Source organism: Aquarana catesbeiana, linkage group LG04 (assembly GCF_042186555.1).
Source record: "Aquarana catesbeiana isolate 2022-GZ linkage group LG04, ASM4218655v1, whole genome shotgun sequence".
Taxonomy (NCBI): Eukaryota; Metazoa; Chordata; class Amphibia; order Anura; family Ranidae; genus Aquarana; species Aquarana catesbeiana.
The window spans coordinates 610,799,003-610,825,226 of record NC_133327.1 but is presented as its reverse complement, the minus strand read 5'-3'; the positions used below and the strand labels follow the sequence as shown (position 1 = coordinate 610,825,226).

General features: G+C 42.0%; 1 protein-coding gene across 3 annotated transcripts in view; it reads right to left on the bottom strand.

The window, feature by feature from the left end:
* Positions 1 to 26,224, bottom strand: part of TASP1 (taspase 1) — a 354,361-nt gene that overhangs the window by 263,906 nt on the left and 64,231 nt on the right. For all 3 annotated transcript variants that reach the window (XM_073628255.1, XM_073628257.1, XM_073628256.1), the window contains 2 exons: positions 25,352 to 25,436; positions 30 to 109 (listed from right to left, as the gene is read on the bottom strand). In XM_073628255.1, coding sequence (XP_073484356.1) covers positions 30 to 109; positions 25,352 to 25,436 — 165 coding nt within the window. The remainder of the gene's footprint in view (positions 1 to 29; positions 110 to 25,351; positions 25,437 to 26,224) is intronic.

Below are 26,224 nucleotides of genomic sequence, written 5' to 3'. Positions count from 1 at the left end.
AATGGTCAAATCACAAAAGCTATACTCACTTGTAGCCATTATGTCTCTAGGACACGTTGGAATCCCATGATCAACAGACCACTTGAAAGCACCATCTCCAACTAAAAAGCTGTAACAAAAACAAAACATTAGGCATTACTAGTGACCTCTGTCCATTGTTGGAATCAGTTAGGCATTCACCTGGCCTGTAAATGACAGTACATTCTCCTCCCGTTCTGGGCTACTTACTTCAATGAGGAGCCCAGGGAATTTAATTTTTAGGTAGCACGGGCATACAGAATTCTAATAATGCAGCCTTGGGTATCATAATTACAACAATGGTCTATTAAGTTTTAAGCAATGGTTTCAGATGGGTGGAGCGAAGAACTCAGGACTCCTAGCCTGTATATTCACAAGATCATGTGTAGTAAACTACAGACAACCAGCTTACAGATAATCAGAGATCGTTCACACATGCATCAATATCCTGTGTTTAAGCAGCATTCATAGAGCCTTAAAGCGGGGTTCCACCCAAATTTTGAACATTATCTCTATACATTCTCTTCCTTGCCTAGATGCTGACATGCTGTGTAAAAAAATTTAAATCGCCGTAATTACCTTTTTTTTCTAATCTTCTTAGCACTTCCTGGTTTTCCTCCCATAGGAGTAGGTGTGTTTCTAGCCTCTCCCAGACCTCCCACAGTCCCCTGGGAGCTAGTCTCAGGCTTCCCAGCATGCATTGTGCAACAGCGTCATCACAACATCTCGGTGAATGCTGGGAGCACAGCATTCACCGCATCCAGGAAATACATGCTTGTGGGCTTCAAATGCCCACAATGAGGATGGAAACCGCCTTCAGTGAATTTTATAAGTTATTCTTTACAACGAAATCGGACACAGGCGGACTTATTACACAGAACATGAGAGTAGATAATCATGAGAAGAAAAGTTTGTGAATGAACTCCAAAAAAAAAAAAAAAACGATAGATAGGTGGACCCCCGCTTTAAAACCGCCCTTCAATGCCTGTCAAGAATACTACAATAGGCATTACACAGTGCAGTAACACATAGGAGTGGTAGTGTTGCGTGGTGTTAGAAATTGAGTGGCCTGCTGCTCTCATGAGGCAGCGATACTTGCCAGCCACCTTTATCAATTTCAAATCGTGCACATTAACCACTTCAGCCCCGGAAGGATTTACCCCCTTCCTGACCAGAGCACTTTTTACAATTTGGCACTGCGTCGCTTTAACTGCTAATTGCGCGGTCATGCAATGCTGTACCCAAATGAAATTTGCGTCCTTTTGTTCCCACAAATAGAGCTTTCTTTTGCTGGTATTTGATCACCTGTGCGGTTTTTATTTTTTGCGCTATAAAAAAAAAAAATGATATTTTCTACTTTTTGTTATAAAAAAATCCAATAAACTCAATTTTAGTCATACATTTAGTCCAAAATGTATTCAGCCACATGTCTTTGGTAAAAAAAAGTCAATAAGCGTATATTTATTGGTTTGCGCAAAAGTTATAGCGTCTACAAACTAGGGTACATTTTCTGGAATTTACAGAGCTTTTAGTTTATGACTGCCTATGTCATTTCTTGAGGTGCTAAAATGGCAGGGCAGTACAAAACCCCCAATTTTGGAAAGTAGACACCCCAAGGAAATTGCTGAGAGGCATGTTGAGCCCATTGAATATTAATTTTTTTGTCCCAAGTGATTGAATAATGACAAAAAAAAAAAAAAATTACAAAAAGCTATCACTAAATGATATATTGCTCACACAGGCCATGGGCATATGTGAATTTGCACCCCAAAATACATTCAGCTGCTTCTCCTAAGTACGGGGATACCACATGTGTGGGACTTTTTGGAAGTTTAGCCGCGTACAGGGCCCAGAAAACCAAGCACCGCCTTCAGGATTTCTAAGGGCGTAAATTTTTGATTTCACTCCTCACTACCTATCACAGTTCTGAAGGCCATAAAATGCCAGGACAGTTCAACCCCCCCCCCCCAAATGACCCCATTTTGGAAAGTAGACACCCCAAGCTATTTGCATGGTGAGTATTTTGCAGCTCTCATTGCTTTCTCTCAAGAAAGAAAAGAAAAATGTATTTTTTTTCTTTTTTCAATTTTCAAACTTTGTGACAAAAAGCGAGATCTGCAAAATACTCACTATACCTCTCAGCAACTAGCTTGGGGTGTCTACTTTCCAAAATGGGGTCATTTGGGGGGGGGGGGGGGGGGGTTGTGCCATCTGGGCATTCCATGGCCTCCGAAACTGTCATAGGCAGTGAGGAGTGAAATCAAATTTTATACGCTTAGAAACCCTGAAGGCGGTGATTGGTTTTCGTGGTCCCGTATGCGGCTAGGTTCCCAGAAAGTCTCACACATGTGGTATCCCCATACTCAGGAGAAGCAACAGAATGTATTTTGGGGTGTAATTTCATATATTCCCATGGCATGTTTGAGAAATATATCATTTAGTGATAACTTTGTGCAAAAAAAAAAAAAATTTGTCTTTTTCCCACATGGACTCGACATGCCTCCCAGGAAATAGCTTGGGGTGTCTACTTTCCAAAATGGGGTAATTTGGGGGGTTTTGAACTGTCCTGGCATTTTATGCACAACATTTAGAAGCTTATGTCACACATTACCCACTCTTCTAACCACTTGAAGACAAAGCCCTTTCTGACACTATTTGTTTACATGAAAAAATATTTTTTTTTTGCAAGAAAATTACTTTGAACCCCCAAACATTATATATTTTTTTAAAGCAAAGGCGCTACAGATTAAAATGGTAGGGGTTTCATTTTTTTTTTCACACAGTATTTGCGCAGCGATTTTTCAAACGCATTTTTTTGGGAAAAAACACACTTTTATAATTTTATGCACTAAAACACACTATATTGCCCAAATGTTTGATGAAATAAAAAAGATGATCTTAGGCCGAGTACATGGATACCAAACATGACATGCTTTAAAATTGCGAACAAACGTGCAGTGGCGACAAACTACATACATTTTTAAAAGCCTTTAAAAGCCTTTACAGGTTACCACTTTAGATTTACGGAGGAGGTCTACTGCTAAAATTGCTGCCCTCGATCTGACCTTCGCGGTGATACCTCACATGCATGGTGCAATTGCTGTTTACATTTGACGCCAGACCAACGCTTGCGTTCGCCGTTGCGGGAGAGCAGGGGGGGACAGGGGTGCTTTTTTTTTTTTTTCTTTATTTTTTTTTTTTTTTGCTTTATCTTATTTTTAAACTGTTCCTTTCATTTTTTTTTTTTAATCATTTTTATTGTTATGTCAGGGAATGTAAATATCCCCTATGATAGCAATAGGTAGTGACAGGTACTCTTTTTTGAAAAAAATGGGGTCTATTAGACCCTAGATCTCTCCTCTGTCCTCAAAGCATCTGACCACACCAAGATCAGCGTGATAAAATGCTTTCCCAATTTCCCAATGGCGCTGTTTACATCCGGCGAAATCTAAATCATGAAATGCTCGTAGCTTCCGGTTTCTTAGGCCAGAGAGATGATTGGAGCCATCCTGGTCTCTGATCAGCTCTATGGTCAGCTGGCTGAATCACCGGCTGCATTCTCAGGTTCCCTGTTGGGACAGGAGAGCCAGAGAAAAACATGGAAGATGGTGGGAGGGGGGGACATTCCCTCCCACTGCTTGTAAAAGCAGTTTAGAGGCTAATTAGCCACTAGGATTGCTTTTACATGAAAACCGACCGCTGGCTGAAAAGAATGATACCAAGATGATACCTAAACCTGCAGGCATCATTCTGGTATAACCACTCAAAGTCCAGCAACATACCAGTACGTTGCTGGTCCTTGTTGGGCATATATTGTAATTTTTTTTTCATGCAGCCTGTGAGCTGAACGAAAAAAAGAGATTGATTGGTGGGTATGCCCACCATTAGAATACCTCCCTTCATCCACCCACTTCTAATGATGGGCATACATGCATCATTTATATATGCCGAAGCATGGGGGCATCCGCCCCAAAAGTTAGGAGCAAATCGCTCCTCTGCCCCTGCTGCTCCAATACTTCGGCATATATCACCTCCGACAGCGCTGGAGTCACGGCTTTATGTATCATGGGAGCAAACGCTGTTGCTGTCAAGGTAAATAAATCCAAGCTGCAGCTGAATGGCGTACCTGAAGACAAAAAAATGGATAACAATAAAACAGAGTAAACAGTAAAGTATAAAAAATTGCATACCTGAAAAGCTAACATGATAAAACATAATAACAATAAAACATTGCAGAATAGAATACAGTAAAAAAGAGCAGAACAATAGAGAGAGAATAGAGAGAGAGAGAACAATAAAACGACAATTTTTTTTTATTTTATATATTTTTTTGTTTTGTTTTTTTTTTTTACACTTTTTTTTGTAACTAACTTTTATAACTGTAACCGGTTCCTGGTTCGGGTCTCTCAAAATGCGATGGCATCTTGGGAGACCCTGTGAAAGTGTGTCTAGTCTGTGCAATGCTGTACCCTATGCTAATACTCAACTAGTGTATGGTAGCGTTCAAAACATTCACCAATACAAAGACCAGGATTGTCAGGACAGGAGGGACAATAATAGCGGGTGTCACGTCTATATCCGCGCTTGCTGCAGACACGACATCTTTTTTGGGGGGGTTCGTTGGGTAGGGGTACTGGGGAGAACATAAAGAAAATGCCTCTCATACAGCCGACTGCATTTGGTTGGGGATGTGAATGGGGGAAGTATGGGTGCTGCAAAAGTGGTGGGTTCTCAATTAGGATTGGCAAATGCAGCAGGAAGGGAATTATGGGCACGACGGGCCTGTGTTTGTCTTCTTCTTGGTGGCACCTAGACACTACTTGTGCTTGCCACCTCACCAGCTTGAACTGCACTTATGGGACTCGCCATGTCACCAAGTGTTACTGCAGTGCTGGTTTGACTACAAGCAGGGTGTACTAGACTGCTGGTGCTTGCCAGTTCACCAAAACGCTACCAAAAACTGTTAGCGATCGCAGGGATCAGGCCTGACTCTGCGAACGCTGCAGTTATATGTTTAGTGTTTTGTTAGTGACAGTGATCGATCAATACTGCACTTGGGTGGGCTAGGCTGAGGGGCAAAACGCAGGTGCTAGCAGGTATCTGGGCTGATCCCGCTAACACTGCGTTTTTGGGAACCCTAAACTGCTGGGTGAGCTAGTATGGATCTGATCGGATCAGATATTGATCCGTTCAGATACTATACCACTAAGGGAGGTGTACGGTGCGTGCCTGGGTGTTAGCGCTACTGGCACTAACCTGACGCTGCCTGGGGCTGGTGCTTGCCAGTTCACCAAAACGCTACCAAAAAAACTGTTAGCGATCGCAGGGATCAGGCCTGACTCTGCAAACGCTGCAGTTATGTGTTTAGTATTTTGTAAGTGACAGTGATCGATCGATCGATACTGCACTTGGGTGGGCTGGGCTGGGTGGAGGGGCAAAATGCAGGTGCTAGCAGGTTACTGGGCTGATCCCGCTAACACTGCATTTTTGGGAACCCTAAACTGCTGGGGACGCTAGTATAGATCTGATCGGATCAGATATTGATCCGTTCAGATACTATACCACTAAGGGAGGTGTATGCTGCGTGCGTGGGTGTTAGCGCTACTGGCAGTAACCTGACGCTGCCTGGGGTGACGCAGACCCTATCTGACCCTAAAACCTAACTTATATCACCGTCAGGCGATCAGGGGGCTAAACCTTTATTCGGTAATAAACGGCGGGTGCCCTGACACTATAAAAAAATAAACTAACTAACGTCACCCGTAACAGTTATACGGTGATCACTGGTGAAAGGGTTAACTAGGGGGCAATCAAGGGATAAAAACCTTTATTAGGTAGTATATGGGGGTCCCTGATGTTATAAAACGCTGACGGCGAACCTATATATTTACCTTCCTAACTAGCGTCACCAGTGACACTAATACAGCGATCAGAAAAACCATTGCTTAGTCACACTGGCAACGGGGGTGATCAAGGGGTTAAAACTTTATTAGGGGGGGTTAGGGGGGTACCCTAGACCTAAAGGGGGCTGAACACTAACTGCCCTACCACTTCTAACTGTCACAAACTGACACCAATGCAGTAATCAGAAAAAAAAAAACTGCTTGGTGTCACTGTGACGGGGGGGGGGGGAGGTGATCAGGGGGTGATTAGGGGGTTATCAGGGGGTGATCAGGGGGTGAAATGTGTGCCTGGTGTTTCCTCTGCTGCTGTTTACTATACATCAGCAGAGGAAGATTCTCATTCGTTGGGAGCGATCGCGAGGGGGTGGCCACGAATGAGTGCTCTCCCCCTCAGCCTGGATGGCTCCCCTAACGATGCTCCCCCCATCGGGCACTAGGGGGGAGCGATGTGCCCCCCCGCCCGCGGGAGGCAAATCACGTACCAGGTACGTGATTTTGCCTGCCCGTGCCATTCTGCCGCAGTATATCTGCGTTAGGCGGTCGGCAAGTGGTTAACCGCACCTATAGCCTGTTAGTGAATCTTTTATAAAGTGTCAGCTGAGTGCTGGTAGAGAGGCAGTGGAGGTTCTTGTATCCCACAATGCACTGGGAAATAATAGACAACTAGGACAGAGTAGCTTCGGACACTTCCTGTTTGTACAGAGCAGATGTGTGATAACGCCATTTGATTCTGTGTGCAGGCAAAAGCATCAACCAGCCAATAATACTTACAGCATCAGGGAGAAGCAGAGGCGTTGAGCATTACTGCCAGTGACAAAGCTTTTTGGGTCAACAAAATTCAGCTGGACCAAGCCAAGAGTCAAAGAGATCAAAGTATAGGAATCTATCTCGCAGAGAATTCACAAAACTGCCTGCCATCGCACCACAAACTAACCACACGTCAAACTGGACCATTTCCTCTACATCACAACCCCTTAAAGCACTTTTCACTAGAAAAACAAAACTTTCATGGGCATTAAACAAGCATAATAGGTGCGATAATAAGATTGCTTCATTCTTTGCAAGAACCCTTGCACGCTATCAAAAGGGGGGTGCGGTTTGCAGGTTGGTGTCCACTAGGTCCCGTATTAAGACAATGACGTATGACACTGACAGCTGTAAAAAAGGGTACATACCACAGTTTTGCAAACATATGGACTTTCTGCAGTGCATAAAAAACTGGTAACCAAACCTTGTTAAAAAAAAAAAAATCTTTATTTATTGGAGATGCAATAAAATCATATTATATGTTAAAAAGCCTTCCTGTATAGCTTTGAATCTATTTTGAATCAGATAAATCAGGACTCTCCCTCTTTCCTGAAAAAGCGGTTAATTGTCTGCAAATTGTGTAGAGAAACCCAATAATTTCCTTGAATATCCTATTATTAATTTTAAAAAATTGGCTACAGAGGCACAAAAGATGCTATTTTTATGATTTGTATTTTGCACTTTGGATTCCACGGTGATTTTGTTTATTTGAGAGAATTGGACAATCACGTCCCGGCAAAGCTACACAGGAAAGCTTTTTAACATATGATTTTATTCAGACTTCTATCAATAAAGATTTTGAGATTCTTTTTAACAAGTTTTTGTTAGCAGTTCTTTATGCATCGCAGAAAGTCCATGCACTTGCAAAATTGAGTTATACATGATTTGTTTAGGATGAGGTGCTTGTTGCACGCACCCAACAATCCCTTTTCACATTTGCAGCTAGTTGAACAGTGAATTGAATGCACACAATACAGAGTTTTTCTTGAATGTTGATGAAAAAAGCAGTAAAAAAGTCAGAAACACCTTTGCTAAAAAGAAAGCTCTAGGCTCCCTCTTGTGCAGGCCATAGACTAACCATTAGTTCACGGAGAATTCAGCTGACAATGCACATATCTGAATTTGGCTGATTTAAAAGGAACTGGCCAAATTTTGATGAGCGTGTGACTACTGCCCCTCAATAGTTTGATAGACTTCCTGATGAAGGGACATGTTGGAAAATATTCTTTGATTGGCACTTGCAGCTAATTGGGTGGGGGGAATCCTCCAACCACCTTGTTTGTGTGCACGTGAAAGCTGTTAGTGCATGGCTAGCTTTAGGATTCGAGACAAATTGATTTTTCTCTTCAGCAGAGATAAAGTAACCAAATGCCTAGGCTTTTAGCAACATGCTATTAGTGACCAGCACAGGAGGTATGGTAGGTATTTTGGCTCTTCCACTGCTCTTTAGTTATATCTACCCTAGCATAACTTTCAACATCTTTAACATCAAAGTGTCTTCGTTATACATGGGTTACCACTGCACTAGTTTTTGCACCTTTTATAATCTTCAATTATTACGCCCGTCTTTGAAAAATCTGGTGACTGCTTTAGGTAGACAATAAGGAATTATAGTTATAGATTTTGTTTTCTAAAAAAAAAAAAAAAAATACACCCCTAACAAAACACTCATTCAGCTTTAAACCAGGACTATTAAGTGTAGGCATTTCTTGGCAATAATTTTCCACAACTGGAAAAGGGTCTTGTGAATGAGGTTCTGTAGAGATCTATTAAAATTTAATTTAGAAATTAGACCCAGTACACAGAAATTCGGCTACGGGTAACTGGCACTCCTACAGGATCGTGCAGAAATAGACTATCTCTGTCCAAAACCTTCACTGCCAGACATGACCCGATGGAGTGTAAAAATAAAACTTCGAATCATATTTAGTGATGATTTATTACTACTGGTATTTAACACGGTTTTCCGTAAATTTACTCAGACAGAATTTCCTAAAGCAAACTAAAGAGGATGCCTAACATCCCACAGCTGTGTTTACTGGCATTCAAAGCCTTGAACATTAACTGCACATACCAAAAAGTCTTAAGAAAAAAAAAAAAAAAAAAAGATATATTATCTGTAAAACATGAAGAGAACCGGGACATTAGGCCTCATTGATTGCTGACAACAGAGGTCTGTCATTCTGCTGGCACAGTAATCCTGAGCTGGCATCTTATCCCTTTTGGCATATACGGATAGTGATGAAAAATAAAGCCTGAGGTACTGGAGCTTTTAGGAACATGCTGCTTTTTTAGACAAAATGTGCTGACACACATTTTTTTCTGCTTTACTTACTAAGGGGATCTCAAAGCAGCTCCAGGAAACAAGTAAAATCAACCAGTGAACTGACAATGCTATCCAGGAAATACTGCCATTACTACTATGCTAAAGCAGAAGGCCTAATGGATTCAATTTAATCTGATATTCATAAAAAATAAAATTTCAGGCAGATTCTGCAAGCTTTTCATAGGGCTTCAGGGATAAACCTTCAACCACTCGTGGAACAAGCCCCTGCTGTGTTACCTTCCTTCTGAGAACCACAGGGGAACTATTAAAATCCTTGGTATAGCTAACCTGAAATTATGCACAAGATGCATGTCAGGATGAAAACTAGCACTATTCAGAAGGTAGGCACTTCTCCACAAAGTGCATTTAAATATGTATTTTGACTGAAGACCCCATTCCTACCAATGAGTAGTGTTGAGGTACACTGGAAAAGTTCTGATTGCTTTATTTGTGGAGCACAGACCAGCATTTTCCTTCACAAAGCAGCTGGAGTAAACTTTTTCACTAAAATACATGTTTTAAAAAAAAAAAAAAAAAAAAAAACACTGGTCAAGGGCTTGATTAGGGTGTCTAGTCAGAAACATTTCCGGTTGCATTTCTAAGCGACCCAAACCTTTCTCCAACTCTGTTAGTTTTAATACAGCTGCTTAGAATTTCTAAATGTAACTTACAATATTAGCAGAGTGTAATATTAAAGAATATATCGCCAACCATTCAGTTGGCCAGTTTAAAATAGAAATGTGAAGAGTCATGGCTGCCAGGAGAAAACAGAGGCATGGTGGTTCCAGGAACTTGTCACTAACTATTCTGAGGTCAGAGGCTTTGGTTTGTGGTAGTTAAAATATGCTAAAAAGTGTCAAATCTGGGGTAAGTGTATCATTTTTGCTTTGTTTGATTGGAAAAAATTTACCTGCACTTCACATACACTGAGGATACCTGATCCGGAAACTGATAGTGAGCTTTAACACAACAGGCAGTCAGATCTTGATAGAAGTGTCAGTCAAAGAGGGAAAGGAAACTGATAAAAAAAATATATATTCTCCGGATCCACCACTTAACACTAGCAAAAAAACTGGAGCCTCATAGAGAGGATTATATGAATAGACAGGGGTATACTACTCAAAGCTTTTGCCAGTATCTAATCACCTGAAGGTAGTGGCTTATAACCCATGGTCTAAGAATCAATTCCTGAGTCCTGTACGATTAGCATAATATGGTTTCTGTTTAAGATATAATTCTGGCGCCACTGAATAGGGACATCGTTCATTAAAGTTGAACTCTGAGGAAGGTAAACATTCTCCCTTGCAGTTGAGCTGCCCCCACACTGCAAGGGTGATTGTTTAGGTCTATGGTATCAGAAATATCACTTTTACTTACTTGATCCTCTTCTCCCACAGGCTCCGCACCATTCATGCTGCCAGACCGATCCCCTCCAGCCTCTTCTTCCCTATGGCTTGGTCGTCACAGGTCCTCTGACACCATCAAGTGCAATGCAGAACCCACAGCCCTGCATTGCACATGAGGACACAGAGGGAGAGTCCATAAGCCAGAGCAAAAGGGACAGTGCTGCCTGCGGGAGAATGCAGGACTGGGTACGTAAAAGTGCTTTCCTCGGTTCAACAGACCTTTTCCATGCATTTAATTCTTGCAATGTGGAGGTGGCCCCACTGCAAGGGAGGGTTTTTACTCTTCCCTCTCTCCTGAGTCAGGCTTTAACCTTTATGCAAAGTATATGTTACAATAAAAACAATAGAATAAGGTGCAAGATCCAAATTAATATTCAAAATATGCATTTCAAAACTTCTAAAGGGTTTTTATAATAAATAAATAAAATCAGGCCGAAATGCCCATGTACAATAAAAGGTGGCTTCACCTATTATAACTTCATTGTAGTATTTTCTATAGATTTACCAACAACCATGTAGTGGAAGGCTCCACCCGACTGGATATAAACTGAAAGCATTATTTAGGTAGGCTTTTGCAACGTACAGTTGCTGATGAATTTAAAGGATATTGATCAGAATTGGTAAAGTCTGACTACAATAAGCGTATCCAGCATACAAAATGGTTTAAAATCCACAAGCAAAGGTATTATTTTTCTTTGCACTTTTTAAAAATGTGCTTTGGTCAAATGTGACAATTGTATTGAGATCCAGACTCATCGAACTCTTCCTACTACTATTAGCAAACAGTTTACAGTTGCCAGTATCCTTTTCTTCTGAAAGGACCTTTCACAGCCCGTGATTAATGGTTTAAGGACCACCCTTTCTTTAAGCACACTGTAGCTCTGAGAGATTTCACAGCATAGATTTATAGCAGAATTATATTTTGTACAAGAGTCCAAAGGGAAGCATGTTGAACATACTACAGGCAGTCCCCCAAGTTACAAACATCCGACTCATACTTATAAACGTAGGGAGACAACAGGAAGTGAGAGGAAATCTACCCCCAGGAAGGGAAATTCACTCCTATAAGAGCTATCATAGGAAAAAAGGTGTCTCCACTGAAGCTTTATCATCAATCCTTGTTTCCACGACAACCCAAAATTTTCAAAATCCAATTGTCACAGGGACAAAAAGTGAGGTGAAATCTTCTGAACAGGTGCACAGACAGCAAAACAAACATTACAGGGGTGATTACCCTTCCCGATGCTATCCAAAAAACGTAAAAATAAATTTTTTACTGGAGTCCCAGAGTTACGAACATCCAAGTTGTGAACAACGGCAGCGTGACGTCACTGCCGCCAGCTTGCTCTCCACGCTGGTCCCAGAAATCGCAGAGTAGCCATCTTGCGGAACGGGACACATCCCAGACTGCAGTACTACATGTACTACATGTAGCCCCACATACAGGATTGCATGCCCAGAAGCGCCCGGAACACCCCACATTGCACAGCCAGAAGCGCCTGGCTGGAGCTGCACTTAAAAAAAGATACTGTTCCGACTTACGAACAAATTCGACTTAAGTACAAACCTACAGTCCCTAGCTTGTTCGTAACTCGGGGACTTCCTGTACGCTTAAAAAATTTACCTGTTCCAACTTTCATACAAATTCAACTTAAGAACAAAACTAAAGAAGCTATCTTGTTTGTAACCTGGGGACTGCCTGTATTTCACAAAGCCTAGATTAAACTAAAACACCTATACCATTGAGACGTCGCAGATTTACTTTAGGAGCAGAAACTGACATTCCTCCAGCTAATGGGCCCACTAATGTTGTGCAGTGTTACAGAAATGCTGAAAGATATATGAAAATGTAAAAATTTATTGAGAATAGTCACGTTTCATCTGTAACCAGACGATCCATTATTCATAAAGCTGGACTTCTAGAATGGTGGGAACATGAGCATGTGAAGATGTAGATTTTGTTTGTTTTGTTTTGGAATCTACATACTCTTGGTTCCATTCTACAAATATTTAATATCAAACCGTTTTTTCTGAAAAACCAAATAAGTTTTCACTGGCCAGAGTGCAGCTCTGAATCACAAAAGTCTACAAGGATGGTTTTATTTATACAAAAAAGTTAATAAAATCCTCCTTACTAACCAACGCACCACTTTTTCAGGACATTCTCCTGATTGCGAATACATTATTCACTTATGTGTTTTTTAGCAGTTCTTAGGAACTGGGCAATAGATCAGAGGCAATGAAATGATAGCATGGACTTCCAATACTTCGTCTTTTGATTGCACTGTTGATCAAAGTTAAAGGTACTGTAACATTATATTATCGGTCAAGTGCTGTCAGTACCAGGAAAAAAAAGAACACAAAAAAAACAAAACAACAACTACATTTTCAGAAAGAAATGCTGTCAGTTCACTAGAGGATTAATAGCCTAATATCCTCAATGTCAGTGCATGCTATTCCTAAACACTAAAGTCATCTGTTTGAAGAAATCCCTGTTCACCACTACAAAAAGGAAAAACACAAGTGAATGCCAAATGCTGCTAAAGAACCCACAGAGGAGCTCGCCTAAAACAGCATCATTTGTTTCAAGTTGGACCTCCGGTCTCTTGTTGCCTAAAGCTGAACAGACAAATGAAATTAAGTAATGTCAGAAATATCCACGAAAACAGCGAGAGAATAGTCAATTAGCAGTTCTTACATCAACCGCTGGTTAAGATGTTCCCAGGCTAGAGAAAGTAGCTTACGCATCTACACTAGAAAACCACACACTAAAGGTTTACAGAATAATACAGAAAGGTAATCCTCCTTATATCCAGGCTGGAAACAACACATCTGACACTGACAAAGAAATGATCAGTCTATAATTTTAATGGTAGGTTTATTTTGACAGTGAAACACAGAACAACAAAAATATCCAGAAAAAACGCATTTCAAAAAAGTTATAAATTGATTGCATTTTAATGAGTGAAATAACTATTTGATCCCCTATCAATCAGCAAGATTTCTGGCTCCCAGGTGTCTTCTATACAGGCAATGAGCTGAAATTAGGAGCACTCTTAACCACTTCGGCCCCGGAAGATTTTTCCCCCTTCCTGACCAGAGCACTTTTTACAATTTGGCACTGCCTCAATTTAACTGGTAATTGCACGGTCATGCAATGCTGTACCCAAACAAAATTTGCGTCCTTTTTTTCCTACAAATAGAGCTTTCTTTGGGTGGCATTTGATCACCTCTGCGGTTATTATTTTTTGCGATATAAATGAAAAAAGACTGAAAATTTTCAAAAAAAATTATGATTTTCTACTTTTTGTTATAAAAAAATACAATAAAATCAATTTTAGTCATACATTTAGGCCAAAATGCATTCATCCACATCTCGGGTAAAAAAAAAAATTCAACAAGCATATATTTATTGGTTTGAGCAAAAGTTATAGCATCTACAAACTAGGGTAAATTTTCTGGAATTTACGCAGCTTTTAGTTTATGACTGCCATCTAATTTCTTGAGGTGCTATAATGGCAGGGCAGTACAAAACCTCCCAAATGACCCCATTTTGGAAAGTAGACACCCCAAGGAATTTGCTGAGAAGCATGTTGAGCACATTGAGTATTTATTTTGTCACAAGTGATTGAAAAATGACAAAAAAAAAAACAAACATAATTACACAAAGTTGTCACTGAAATGATATATTGCTCACACATGCCATGGGCATATGTGAAATTACACCCCAAAATGCATTCTGCTGCTTCTCCTGAGTACAGGGATACCATATGTGTGGAACTTTTTGGCAGCCTAACCACGTAAGGAACCCCGAAAACCAATCTCCCACAGTTTCGGAGGCCATGAAATGCCAAGATAGCACAAAACCCCCCAAATGACACAATTTTGTAAAGTAGACACCCCAAGCTATTTGCTGAGAGGCATGTTGAGTATTTTGCAGATCTCGCTTTTTGTCACAAAGCTTTGAAAATTGAAAAAATAAAAATAAAAAAAATGTTCTTTCTTCGTTTTCAAAAACAAATGAGAGCTGCAAAATACTCAGCCTGTGGGCTGCATGAAAAAAAGAGATCGGTGGGTATGCCCACCATTAGAATACCGCCCTGCAACCGCCCACTTCTAATGATAGGCTTACATGCACCGTCTTTTTTTTAACTGTGGTGGGGAAATCACCTCCTACAGCTCTGGAGTTGCTGATTTACGTATCGTGAGAGCAAATGCTGTTGCTGTCAAGATAAATCAGTGTTGCAGCTGAATGGTGTACCTGCAAAGCAAACAATGGAAACAATAACACATTAAGTCAATAAAACAACAACAATCTGGGCCAAAAACAAAAGAGTAAAAAATATGCCGAAAATCGCCCCTCCACCCCTGCCCCCATGCTTCGGCATATATGCTCTTTTTTTTTTAACTGTGGTGGTGAAATCACCTCCTACAGCGCTGGAGTCGCTGATTTACGTATCGTGAGAGCAAACGCTGTTGCTGTCAAGATAAATAAATCAGTGCTGCAGCTGAATGGCGTACCTGAAAAAAAAATTATGGTTAACAATAAAACACAGTAAACAGTAAAGTATAAAATAATTACATACCTGAAAAGCAAACATATATATATATATATATATATATATATATATATATATATATATATATATATATATATATATATATATATATATATATATATATATATATATATATTTTTTTTTTTTTTTTTTTTTTTACACTTTTATTTCCAACTGTAGATCCAGGTTCGGGTCTCTCAAAATGCGATGGCATCTTTGGAGACCCTGTGAAAGTGTACCCTAGACTGTGCCGTGGTGTACCCTACGCTAATTCTCCACTAGTGTGTGGTAGTGTTCGAAACATTCACCGATGCAAAGACTAGGTTGGCCAGGACAGGAGGGACAATAATAGCGAGTGTCACGCCTATATCCACGCTTGCTACAGACAGGACATCTTTTTTGGGGTGATCGTTTCTGTAGGGGTACCAGGGAGGACATACGGAAAATACCTCTCATGCAGCAGGCTCAATGCATTTGGATTGGGAATTTGGGCCACAGCACCGTCTGGAAACAGAAGGGCTGTGATGATCTCTTCCTGGAATTTAAGGAAGGATCCAGTTCGTCCTGACGCTTTGTATAGCACATAAGCGTTCAGCAGAGCCAGTTGGAATAAGTATACAGACACCTTTTTGTACCAGCGTCTGGCCTTACGGGCACTTAAGTACGGCCACCTCAACTGGTCGTTGAGGTTCACCCCTCCCATATTAAGGTTGTATTCGTGGACACGGAGGGGTTTCTCCACAACACCAGTCGCCGTTGGAATTTGGACTGTCGTATCTGCGTGAAGGGAGGACAGAACAAAAACATTCCGATTATCCCTTCACTTCACTGCAAGCAAATTATTACTTCTCAAGCAGGCTCTCTCCCCCAGTCTAAGTCAGGAATCTACAAGCCGCTGGGGTAAGCCCCAGCAATTAGATCGCACTGTGCCACATGCGCCAATTCCATAATCAAACAAGTGACTAAAAAGTGGCATGCTTGTATAATAATTGTCCACGTACAAGTGGTATCCCTTTCCGAATAAGGGTGACACCAAGTCCCAAACAATCTTGCCAGCGCTCCCTATCTAGTCTAGGCAGTTCCCGGGCTCCATGTGACTATCTTTTCCCTCGTAAACCATAAAATTATATGTACAGCCTGTTGCCCTGTCACAGAGCTTATACATCTTGACCCCATATCTGGCACGCATGCTGGGAAGATACTGTTTGAAAGACAAGCGGCCAGAAAATGTAATCAGGGACTCAAACGCAGACGACAACTTGATTGGGAGTAAACAAGGCTACAAACTGTTGGTTGAAGTGGTTTACGAGGGGCCGAATTTTGTGGAGCCGATCGTATCCAGGGTCACCCAAAGGACGGCATAGTTCATTGTCATTAAAATGCATGAACCGCAAGATCTGCTCGTATCTAGCCCTGGTCATGGATGCAGAGAACACGGGCATATGGTGAATTGGGTCAGTGGACCAATATGACCACAACTCACTTTTTTTAGTTATGCCCATGAGGAAGGATAGGCCCAGAAAGGGCTTAATAGGTTTCCAATCTCTGGCAATGGTCAACTGGGGATTAGCAGCGATGAATTGACCAGCATACAAATTGCTTTGGTCCACAATAGATCTATAGAGATCTTCCATGAAAAACAGCGAATAAAAATCAAGTGACATCAAATCAACTGTTTCCACCTGAATTCCATGTTGGCCAGTGCATGGGGGAAGTACGGGTGCTGCAGAAGTGGCGGGCTCCCAATTAGGAATGGCATATTCTGCAGGAAGGGCACTATGGGCTTGACGGGCCTGTGGGACACTACTTGTGCTAGCCACTGCACCAGCTTGAACTGCACTTATGGGACTCCCCACGTCACCACGTGATACTGCAGTGCTGGATGTATGACAGGGTGTACTAGGCCGCTGATGCTTGCCATTTCACCAGAAGGATGAGTGGCACTAGTATGGGCTCTCTGCTCCATACGATAGCCCTTCGGTTCTTGAACCTCAACAAAAGAAGAACGGGGTCAGGTACACCGGACCTTAGCAGGGACCACTACTCCGTCGTCAGAGCTATGTGTCCGGGTGCCTCTGCTGTCTACCAGTTCGTATTGAGCCTGAATCTGACAGATGCACGACTTCCTCTTCACTCTCATCTGTCATGCTCAGAAAGTTGTAGGCCTCTTCACTAGTGTACCTCCGATTGGACATTGTGGCCTCTAAATTTACTGGTACAACTAGTGTAACAGGCAAAAAGAGCACCTGATTGTCAGAGCCTGCTTAAATCGCTACCAAAAAAACTTTTAGCATTCCCAGGGATCAGGCCTGACTCTGCGAATGCTATGTCTGTTGTGTTTTTTAAGTGACAGTGATCGACTGATACTGCACTTTGGTGGGGTGGGGTGGGCTGGGCTGGGTGGAGGGGCTGAACGCGGCTGGGCGGAGGGGCTAAACGCAGGTGCTAGCAGGTATCTGGGCTGATCCCACCAAAACTGTGTTTTTGGGAACCCTAAACTACTGAGGACGCTAGTATAGATCTGATCAGATCAAAGATATTGATCCGTTCAGACACTATACTACTAAGAGAGGTGTATGGTGCGTGTTAGCGCTACTGGCTCTAATCTGACGCTTCCTAGGGCTGACGCTGACCCTGACGCCGAAACCTAATTGATGTCACCCGCCGGGTGATCATGGGGTCAAACCTTTATTAGGTAATATACGGCAGGTACACCGATGCTAAAAAAAGTGAACTAACCAGCGTCACCCGTGACACTAATACGGCAATCACTGGTGACAGGGGGTGAACAAGGGGTTAAACCTTTATTGGGGGATACCCTAGACCTACCTGGGCCTACTACTAACTGTTACAAAAAAGGGAGTGGGACAGGGGGAAAGGGAAGGGGAAGGGAACAAGTAGCACCTGGTAGTGATTAAATAATTGACCTGACAACTTGGATCGTGCACCCAATAGGTGTTTATTGCTGTAACCGTAAACTTGGGTGATATACTGACCAAATCAGAGTTCACCGAAAACAGGACAATATGTGGCTAACCAATTACCCACGGACACTGAGCATGTTTCCCTGCAACAAATGCCAGATCTGCCCATTCGTACATAGGACACGGATGCACACAGAAAGGAAACATGAAATATGGGACTATATGGGAAATATTGGTTAATAGGCCCACTTACCTTGGATAACATACCGTATACATATGTGTACACATATGTACACAGGGATTTGTCTGTATACATGCCTATATATACCAAATCTTTTTATACAGAATGCCTCTGTTCATTACTTTACCTCTCTTCTATCATGTTCCAATCTGTTTGCTACGGTGTTTCCCCACTCTGTTCCTTACCCTTTGTTCCTTCCCCACGATTATTTACAAAGCCACCATTAGGACCCTTTACACGGCGTACTAAGGAGACCATGATTTTACATGTACCATGGTCCTTACTTGTCATGTAATTGTAGGTAAAAAAAAACTTGTTGATGGTTAAGAAATTGCAAAACATGAACTTTTTTTCCCATGGGACAATCGTCCCTTTAAACTCAAACTTACCTGGGCGGTAACCAAACGCAATTGTGATTATATAAGGGAGCGTGGTTACCAGCCCAAGTACCGTCCAAGATGAAGCTACGCCATTAGACCAGGTGAAACGCGTTGACATCAACAACGTAGCCCTGTCGCGGCCGCAGGTATATGGGAAGTAAGGCGAGCGATGAGAGCTGTGTCTCGACCAACTAAGGCTGTATGACTGCACAGTACCCACTGAAGTCTACTGCTGTCTACTGCTGACAGATACTCCAATTCAACACTGCGCACAGCGGCTGATTTTCAACAGCTAGCATACTTTATTCACCCGTCATTCTGGCTTCTGACTACTTCCATTATGGAGAAGGTGAGCTATTGGAGGTTCAAATCTTCCGCCACCACAACAGTCAATGATGATTAAGCAGCGCAACCGAGTACGTGAGATCATTCATTCCTTGTTCACGGAAATTTCCTTCTTTCAATCTACTAGGAACTACATTATCAAGCAGAGGACTTCTAAACCGTACGTTTGCTGACTTCGATATTATATACATATCCTGCACGATCCCCCCTTTTGACTGTCAGTGCTTTTCCTATACGTGAATCACCTAGTTTGAACTATTGGAATCTCGATCGGCAAATTTGTAAGCGTGAAACTCTAGTTCCTTAATGTCAATATTACTTGACATTAACAATACACAGTCTGTGATTCAGGCTGATCATCTCCATTGACTCTACCAGTCAGTCAACAAGCATAAACGTCAGTTCATCACAAGCGGTGTCCATCCAGCTCACCGCACAGCCTGTCCATCCATCCATCTCTCCCCTACCTCCCTTCCCTTTCTCCCCTCCATCAATTGGATCTGCAAGCAGTCAGTCGGTTTCATTTAGGATTCGGGGGCTATATATTCCCATATACAAATTACATTGGACTCATACGAAAGACTGCTTGTCTGCTTGCGTCCGGACATTGTCTGTCGTTGTGATGTATTGTTTTATGTTTTGTACTTTATGTTGAACTAGTTCATGGGTATTTTTTAGGTCCAACCCTGGACTTGATTCGTTTTTATGATACTGCCATTTTCTATTTATTCTCTAAACAATATGTTAAAATAAAGTATTACTGTTTATATGTTCGAATTTTGTAATGATCAATAATTGCTGCTAAAGTAACCCCTTACTTGGTCCCCTGCTACCGGGTTTCCTTTTCTCTTTTTCTACTACTAACTGCCCTAATGCTGATTAGTGTCACAAGTGACACCAATGCAGTGATCAGTGAAAAATCTGAAAACTGCAATTGGTGACACAGTGACAAGGAGTGAAGGGGTTAACGGGGGGGGCGATTGGGGGTGTAATGTGTGCCTATTTGTACTGTGTCAGTGTAGTGTTGGTGCAACTCACTTTTACATGTCCTCTCTTTGCACCCTGGACCTGAAAGAATTTGAGGACTGGTGGTGAAATCACTTCCTCTGCCTGTGTTTACATCACACAGGCAGAGAAAGCATTTCATTGGTCGAACCGATCAGCAGATCCAGGCCAGAAATCATTGGCTTGGACCTGAAGACTGATCGGTTCTGCAATAAATCGCCCGCGGGTGCGAGCGGTGTACAGGTAGGTGGTTTGCGCACCCGTGCCATTTTGCCAACGTATATCGGCACAAGCCGGTCGGGAACGGGTTAAAGGGAGTGCTCCTGATCTCAGCTTGTAACCTGTATAGAAGACACCTGTCCACAGAAGCAATCAATCAGATTCCAATCTCTCCACCATGGCCAAGACCAAAGTGCTGCCCAGGTTGTCAGAAACAAGATTTTAGACCAACACAAGGATGGAATGGGGTACAAGACCATCACCAAGCAGCTTGGTGAGAGGGTGACAACAGTTGGTGCGATTATTCGCAAATGGAAGTAACACAAAATAACTGTCAATCTCCCTCAGTCTGGGGCTCCATACAAGATCTCACCTCGTGGAGTTTCAATGATCATGGGAACGGTGAGGAATCTGCCCAGAACTACACAGGACAATCTGGTCAATGATCTCAAGGTAGCTGGGACCATAGTCACCAAGAAAACAATTGAGAACACACTTAGCCGTTAAGGACTGAAATCCTGCAGCGCCCTTAAGGTCCCCCTGCACAAGAAAGCACATGTACAGGCCTGTCTGAAGTTTGCTAATGAACATCTGAATGATTTAGAGGAGAACTGGGTGAAAGTGTTGTGGTCAGATAAGACCAAAATCGAGCCCTTTGGCATCAACTCAACTCGCCATGCTTGGAGGAGGAGGAATGCTGCCTATGACCCCAAGAACACCATCCCCACCGTCAAGCATGGAGCTGGAAACATTATGCTTTGGGGTGTTTTTCTGCTGAGGGGGCAGGACAACTTCAACACATCAAAGGGATGATGGACGGGACCAAGTACCGTTAAATGTTGGGTGAGAACCTCCTTTCCTCAGCCAGTGCATTGAAAATGGTTCATGGATGTGTATTCCAGCGTGACAGTGACCCAAAACACACAGCCAAGGCAACAAACGAGTGGCTCAAGAAGAAGCACATTAAAGGTCCTGGAGTGGCCTAGCCAGTCTCCAGACCTTAATCCTATAGAATATTTGGAGGGAGATGAGGGTTCGAGTTACCAAACCTCTGCCTTCAAACCTTAATGACTTGGAGAGGAAAGGGGAGTGGAACAAAATCCCTCCTGAGATGTGTGCAAACCTGGTGGCCAACTACAAGAAATGTCTGACCTCTCATTGCCAACAAGGGTTTTGCCACCAAGTACTAAGTAATGTTTTGCGAAGGGGTCAAATACTTAATTCACTCATTAAAATGCAAATTAATGTATAATTTTTTTGAAATGCGGTTTTCTGGATTTTTTTGTTATTCCGTCTCTCACTGTTAAAATAATCTACCAATAAAATCATAGACTGATCATTTCTTTGTCAGTGGGCTAATGTACAAAATCAGCAGGGGATCAAATACTTTTTTCCCCTTACTGTATATGTACATAGACACACTGTATAAACTCATAAGGACATGATTAGAGTGCACCCCAATACTTTTTTGTGGGTCACAGGAGTGAACTTACTTTTATCACGTCTGCTGTCAGACAATGTCATCCTGATTGACAGCAGCCTTCAGCTCCCAGCATGTGGTTGGGAGCCTGAACCAGCTGCATCTGCCCCTCTCCAGCCTGGCACTCCAGTGAGCGATGCAGGGGCAGAGCCGAGAGCGGTGACTGACAGTCAATGCTCTCTACTCTGAGCAGACCGAGAACTGAGGGGATCAGGAATCAAGGCTGTGTTCTTTTCCCATTTAGACACATCAGAATGGATGTAAATGAATGCTGTCCGTATACATATGAACCATTCAGGTCAATTTTAGGCAAGAAACCTTTGTTTTTACTTTTGTTTCTACTTTTGGTTTCTGCAACAACTAAGAACAGATGCAAAAAAATGGATGTAATCTAAACAGAAATTGCAAACAGTTATAAACTAAACTGAAGATGGATGTGCAAACTGATGTGAACTGAATCCATATTTATCATGTTTTTCTTAGCAAAAGACATTACTGAACAGATGACACAATGACACACGCGTGAAAGGATCCAAAAGACAAAAAACACAAAAATACCACCCTATATTTGTTATTTTCCACTGGGCAGTTGAAGGATGAGGAAGCTGCAATATCTGAGCTATGGTGGTAATGAGTGATGTACAGCATATGGGTAGGGAGGCTGCAGTTGCGCCACAATGGTATCAGATGTCTTGTTTGACAGGTGGAGACACCATATGGGGGTGGGGAGTAAAAGGATCAATCCCGACAGAGTAGCAGGAGAGGCGATTCTTCTCCTCCTGAGTCGTGGGCACTGCTTCAACATCAGTATGCATGTGAGTACTCAATAAGCTCTATGTATACTATTGAGTAAAAATCGGATGCATTGGATCGAAGCTATTGGATTTATTTAGTTAACTTGGATTTTCCTGGCTTAGTCTTCAATACCATGTTGCGGACAAAAAATGATGACTTTCTTTTGGAATACATTATAAAAAAAACGAATAGTAGCAATTCAGGGCTCTCATTTGCTGGTTCAGATTATGTACCAAGTTACCATATTATAGCCCTCTAGTGATATGATGATACATTTAACCACCTCAATACAGGGCACTTACACCCCCTTCCTGCCCAAGCCAATTTTCAGCTTTCAGCGCTGTCGCTGTTTAAATGACAATTGCGCGGTCATGCTACACTGTACCCAAACAGAGGTTTTTATCATTTTGTTCCCACAAATAGAGCTTTCTTTTGGTGGTATTTGATCACCTCTGCATTTTTTATTTTTTGCTAAACAAATAAAAAAAAAAAGACCTAAAATTTTGAAAAAAAGAGTTCCTCTTTCGTTTCTGTTATAAAATTTTGTAAAAAGGAAGTTTTCTCCTTCACTGATGAGCACTGATAAGGCGGCACCAATGAGGGGCACTGACGATGGGCACTGATAGGTAGCACTGATGGGCACTGGTAGGCTGCACTGATGGGTACTTATGGGTGGCACTGATATGCGGCACTGATAGATGGCATTGTTAGGAATCACTGATGGCACTGGCACGCATTGGGGATGGGCACTGATTGGCAGCTGCCTGGGCACGGATTGGCATTTCCCTGGTGGTCTTGGGTGGCATACCTGGTGGTCCAGTGTGGTGGCCATCCCTGGTGGTCCTGGTGGCATCCTGGTGGTCCTTGGTGGGCATCCGAGGGGGGGGGGCTGTGCTGATAAACAATTAGCACAGATCCCCCGTCAGGAGAGCAGCCGATCGGCTCTCCTCTACTCACGTCTCTGAGACGCGAGTGAGGAAAAGCCGATCAATGGCTTTTTCTGTTTACATCGTGATCAGCCATGATTGGACACGGCTGATCACGTGGTAAAGAGCCTCCATCAGAGGCTGTTTACCAAAATCAGTGTAGCGGTGTGTCAGACTAAGACCGCACCACCGATCGCCGCAATGCGCGCCCCCACGGGCGCGCAAGGCGGTTGTTCTGTGTGGACGTCGTATGACGGCCTCCCAGAATGAGGGCCGAGCCACCCAGCCGTCATTTGACGGCTAGCGGGCGGGAAGCGGTTAAAGAGGAGGGTTAAATGATAATCAGAAGGGTTATAGCCAGCTATAAATTCTGATAATTACCATTTGAAAATATTTTTCACTAGAGTAATGGAGAGCAGGAGGGATACCCATTTATTCCCAAATGACAGCAAGACGTTAAATATTTACAGCACACATGATAATTAAATAATATGAAGGAATCTAAATATGATATATTAGGTAAAATGTATTTTCTTTGACAAATAAAAGGTGTTGGTAGTAGGAGAGAGGTAAAAATTGTATTTGATTTTGCAGGACTATAACAGTAATTCTTGGGTACCATATGCACACAGATTGCAGTTACCATTTAGCTATCCCAGAGGGCCTGTTCTTCTCTTCATTTGGTGTGCACTGTAATCTATTCATAGGGCCAGCAGTCTGGGTGGGCTATAGAGATAGCTATGATATAAGTCTGATAAACTGAGCATAAGGAGCATTAATATTAAAGAAAAGCACACATATGTAAATGTATTGGCCCCAATTCTGATTTTAATATGACGTTAGAGAAATTTACTCCACCTGTTGCAATAGAAAGAAGATTTCTACTTGTGTGAAGAAAGTTAGGCCTCTGGACTACTGGTCATATATATTGTACACAATAAGGGTTTAGACACCAGGGGAAGTGCAGGAGGAAATTGTCATTTTAATGCATTATACTGTATATGCTGCATCCCTGATTAGGCAACAGAAAATTAATGTAGATCTACATACTTTTAAGCATGGTTAATAAATAACGGGTCATATTTTATATTTTTGGAGTCTTGAGTAATTTATGTAGCATGTTGAAAGCCCCACTCAGCTGTTGTTAGCATTTTCTATTAGCAAGGGGTGAGGTGCCTTCAAAATTTTCCTAAAAGCTCATTAGAGGTTGGATAAGATTTAGGCCCCTTTGACAGTGGGAAGACCCCACCAAGATTTTGGCTGCTCAGTGGAGAACATGTCCACTGATCCCTGCTGAGAAGGTAGATGGCTTGTCCATGTCCACAAATACAGAGCTCATCTCCTTTATGGGAGGTCGGATATAAATTGACCGCATATGCGTTTAGACCCAATGGCCATGCCATCCCCATCCATCTGTTTTTAGCGGATCGGACGTCGGCGGGTGTCAACGGACACATTTTCGTTGACACCCGCTGCTCCATAGAGAGCAATGGATTGCACGATCGGGTCCGCCCGAAAAACTGACAGCCCACCCATGTGAAAGGAGCCTTCTTGTTCAGAAAATTTGACAACTCACCGAAAACAATATAATCAAAAGAAAGCGTTGTTTATCCAAAAAAATAAATAAAATAAATGCCTCTCCTCTGTGTCATAAGGGAAAGTTACTGATTAATTTACAAATCCATAGCTGTAATGTAAAAAATGGCTATGGAGCTCAAGTAGCTCAAATAAGAATGGGTAGAAACCCATAACTACAACCATTTAACATTTGTACCTCCCTGCCATGGGAGAGCAGCTAAGAAGCAATCAGGTATCCAACAACCTCTTATAATCTGTCTCTAGCAATTGCCTCCACTACATCATGCTGGACGACAGCACCATTTACATAAATCAATTAAAAAATGTTGCATTTCACTAGAGGAAAGTTCTTTATTTTATAAAATATTACTACAGCGTGGTTATATGGTGACTTGAAATGCTTAGAAGGTCTAGAAGAGTTCTTAGGAAATATAATTACCAAGGTGGAATCCTGCCAGCTGAGAGTTTTCCTTTCTGTCCCTCAAATAGTAACTTGTTTGCTGCCAACACTGGATTTTTTATACCTTAAACAAAATTCAAGAGATCAACATAATTAAAAGGAAATATTAAATATCAAAATCACAATACAATCTGAAACTTTATAATATTTCACACTTAAAAACGCCTGAAGCATCAGCTATCCCAACATTTGTCATTCTGATAAAATGTATAAAAGGGTTCACAATGCCAGATAAACCTTAATCAACCAGCTCAACAACTGAATGTAAAGAAAGAGAGAGGGATTATTTTCAATTTTGTTTCCATCTGCTTTCCATTCACGTCACATCTATAGCTTACAGATTTTATGAACTTTTGTAACATTACAATTCACTAACATGTTCACAATTTAAAAAAAGGCATCCTTCTGAAGTGAATGTCTGCATCCAACTATTGCAAACACGGTTTCTCAGAACTTGAGTTAACTAAACATTGTTCAGCAGGGTGGGTATATTCTAAAAGGGTGGTTATATTTTGTAACTTTAAAAGGTATAGCTCACGTTTGGAACACACTACATATTCCACTTGTATCTTTTGTGGAATATGTAACATGATTTAGCTCCTGCCCCCTCTCCCCCCGATCACCCCCCTTCCTGTGACAGCGGGCAGGGGTTCTTCCCGCACCCAGTACCCACAGCCACGTCATTCATTCACAGATTCCTGTGACTGAATAAACTACAAGTACACTCTTACACCGCAGCAGACAGACTTGTAGTTTGAATGTGCTGTGTGGGTGCTGATGAGAGCTCTTGTAGTCCACTGACATGTCCTGTAGCTTTCAAAAAGAAAGCCTATATGGAGGGATGGGCAGAAA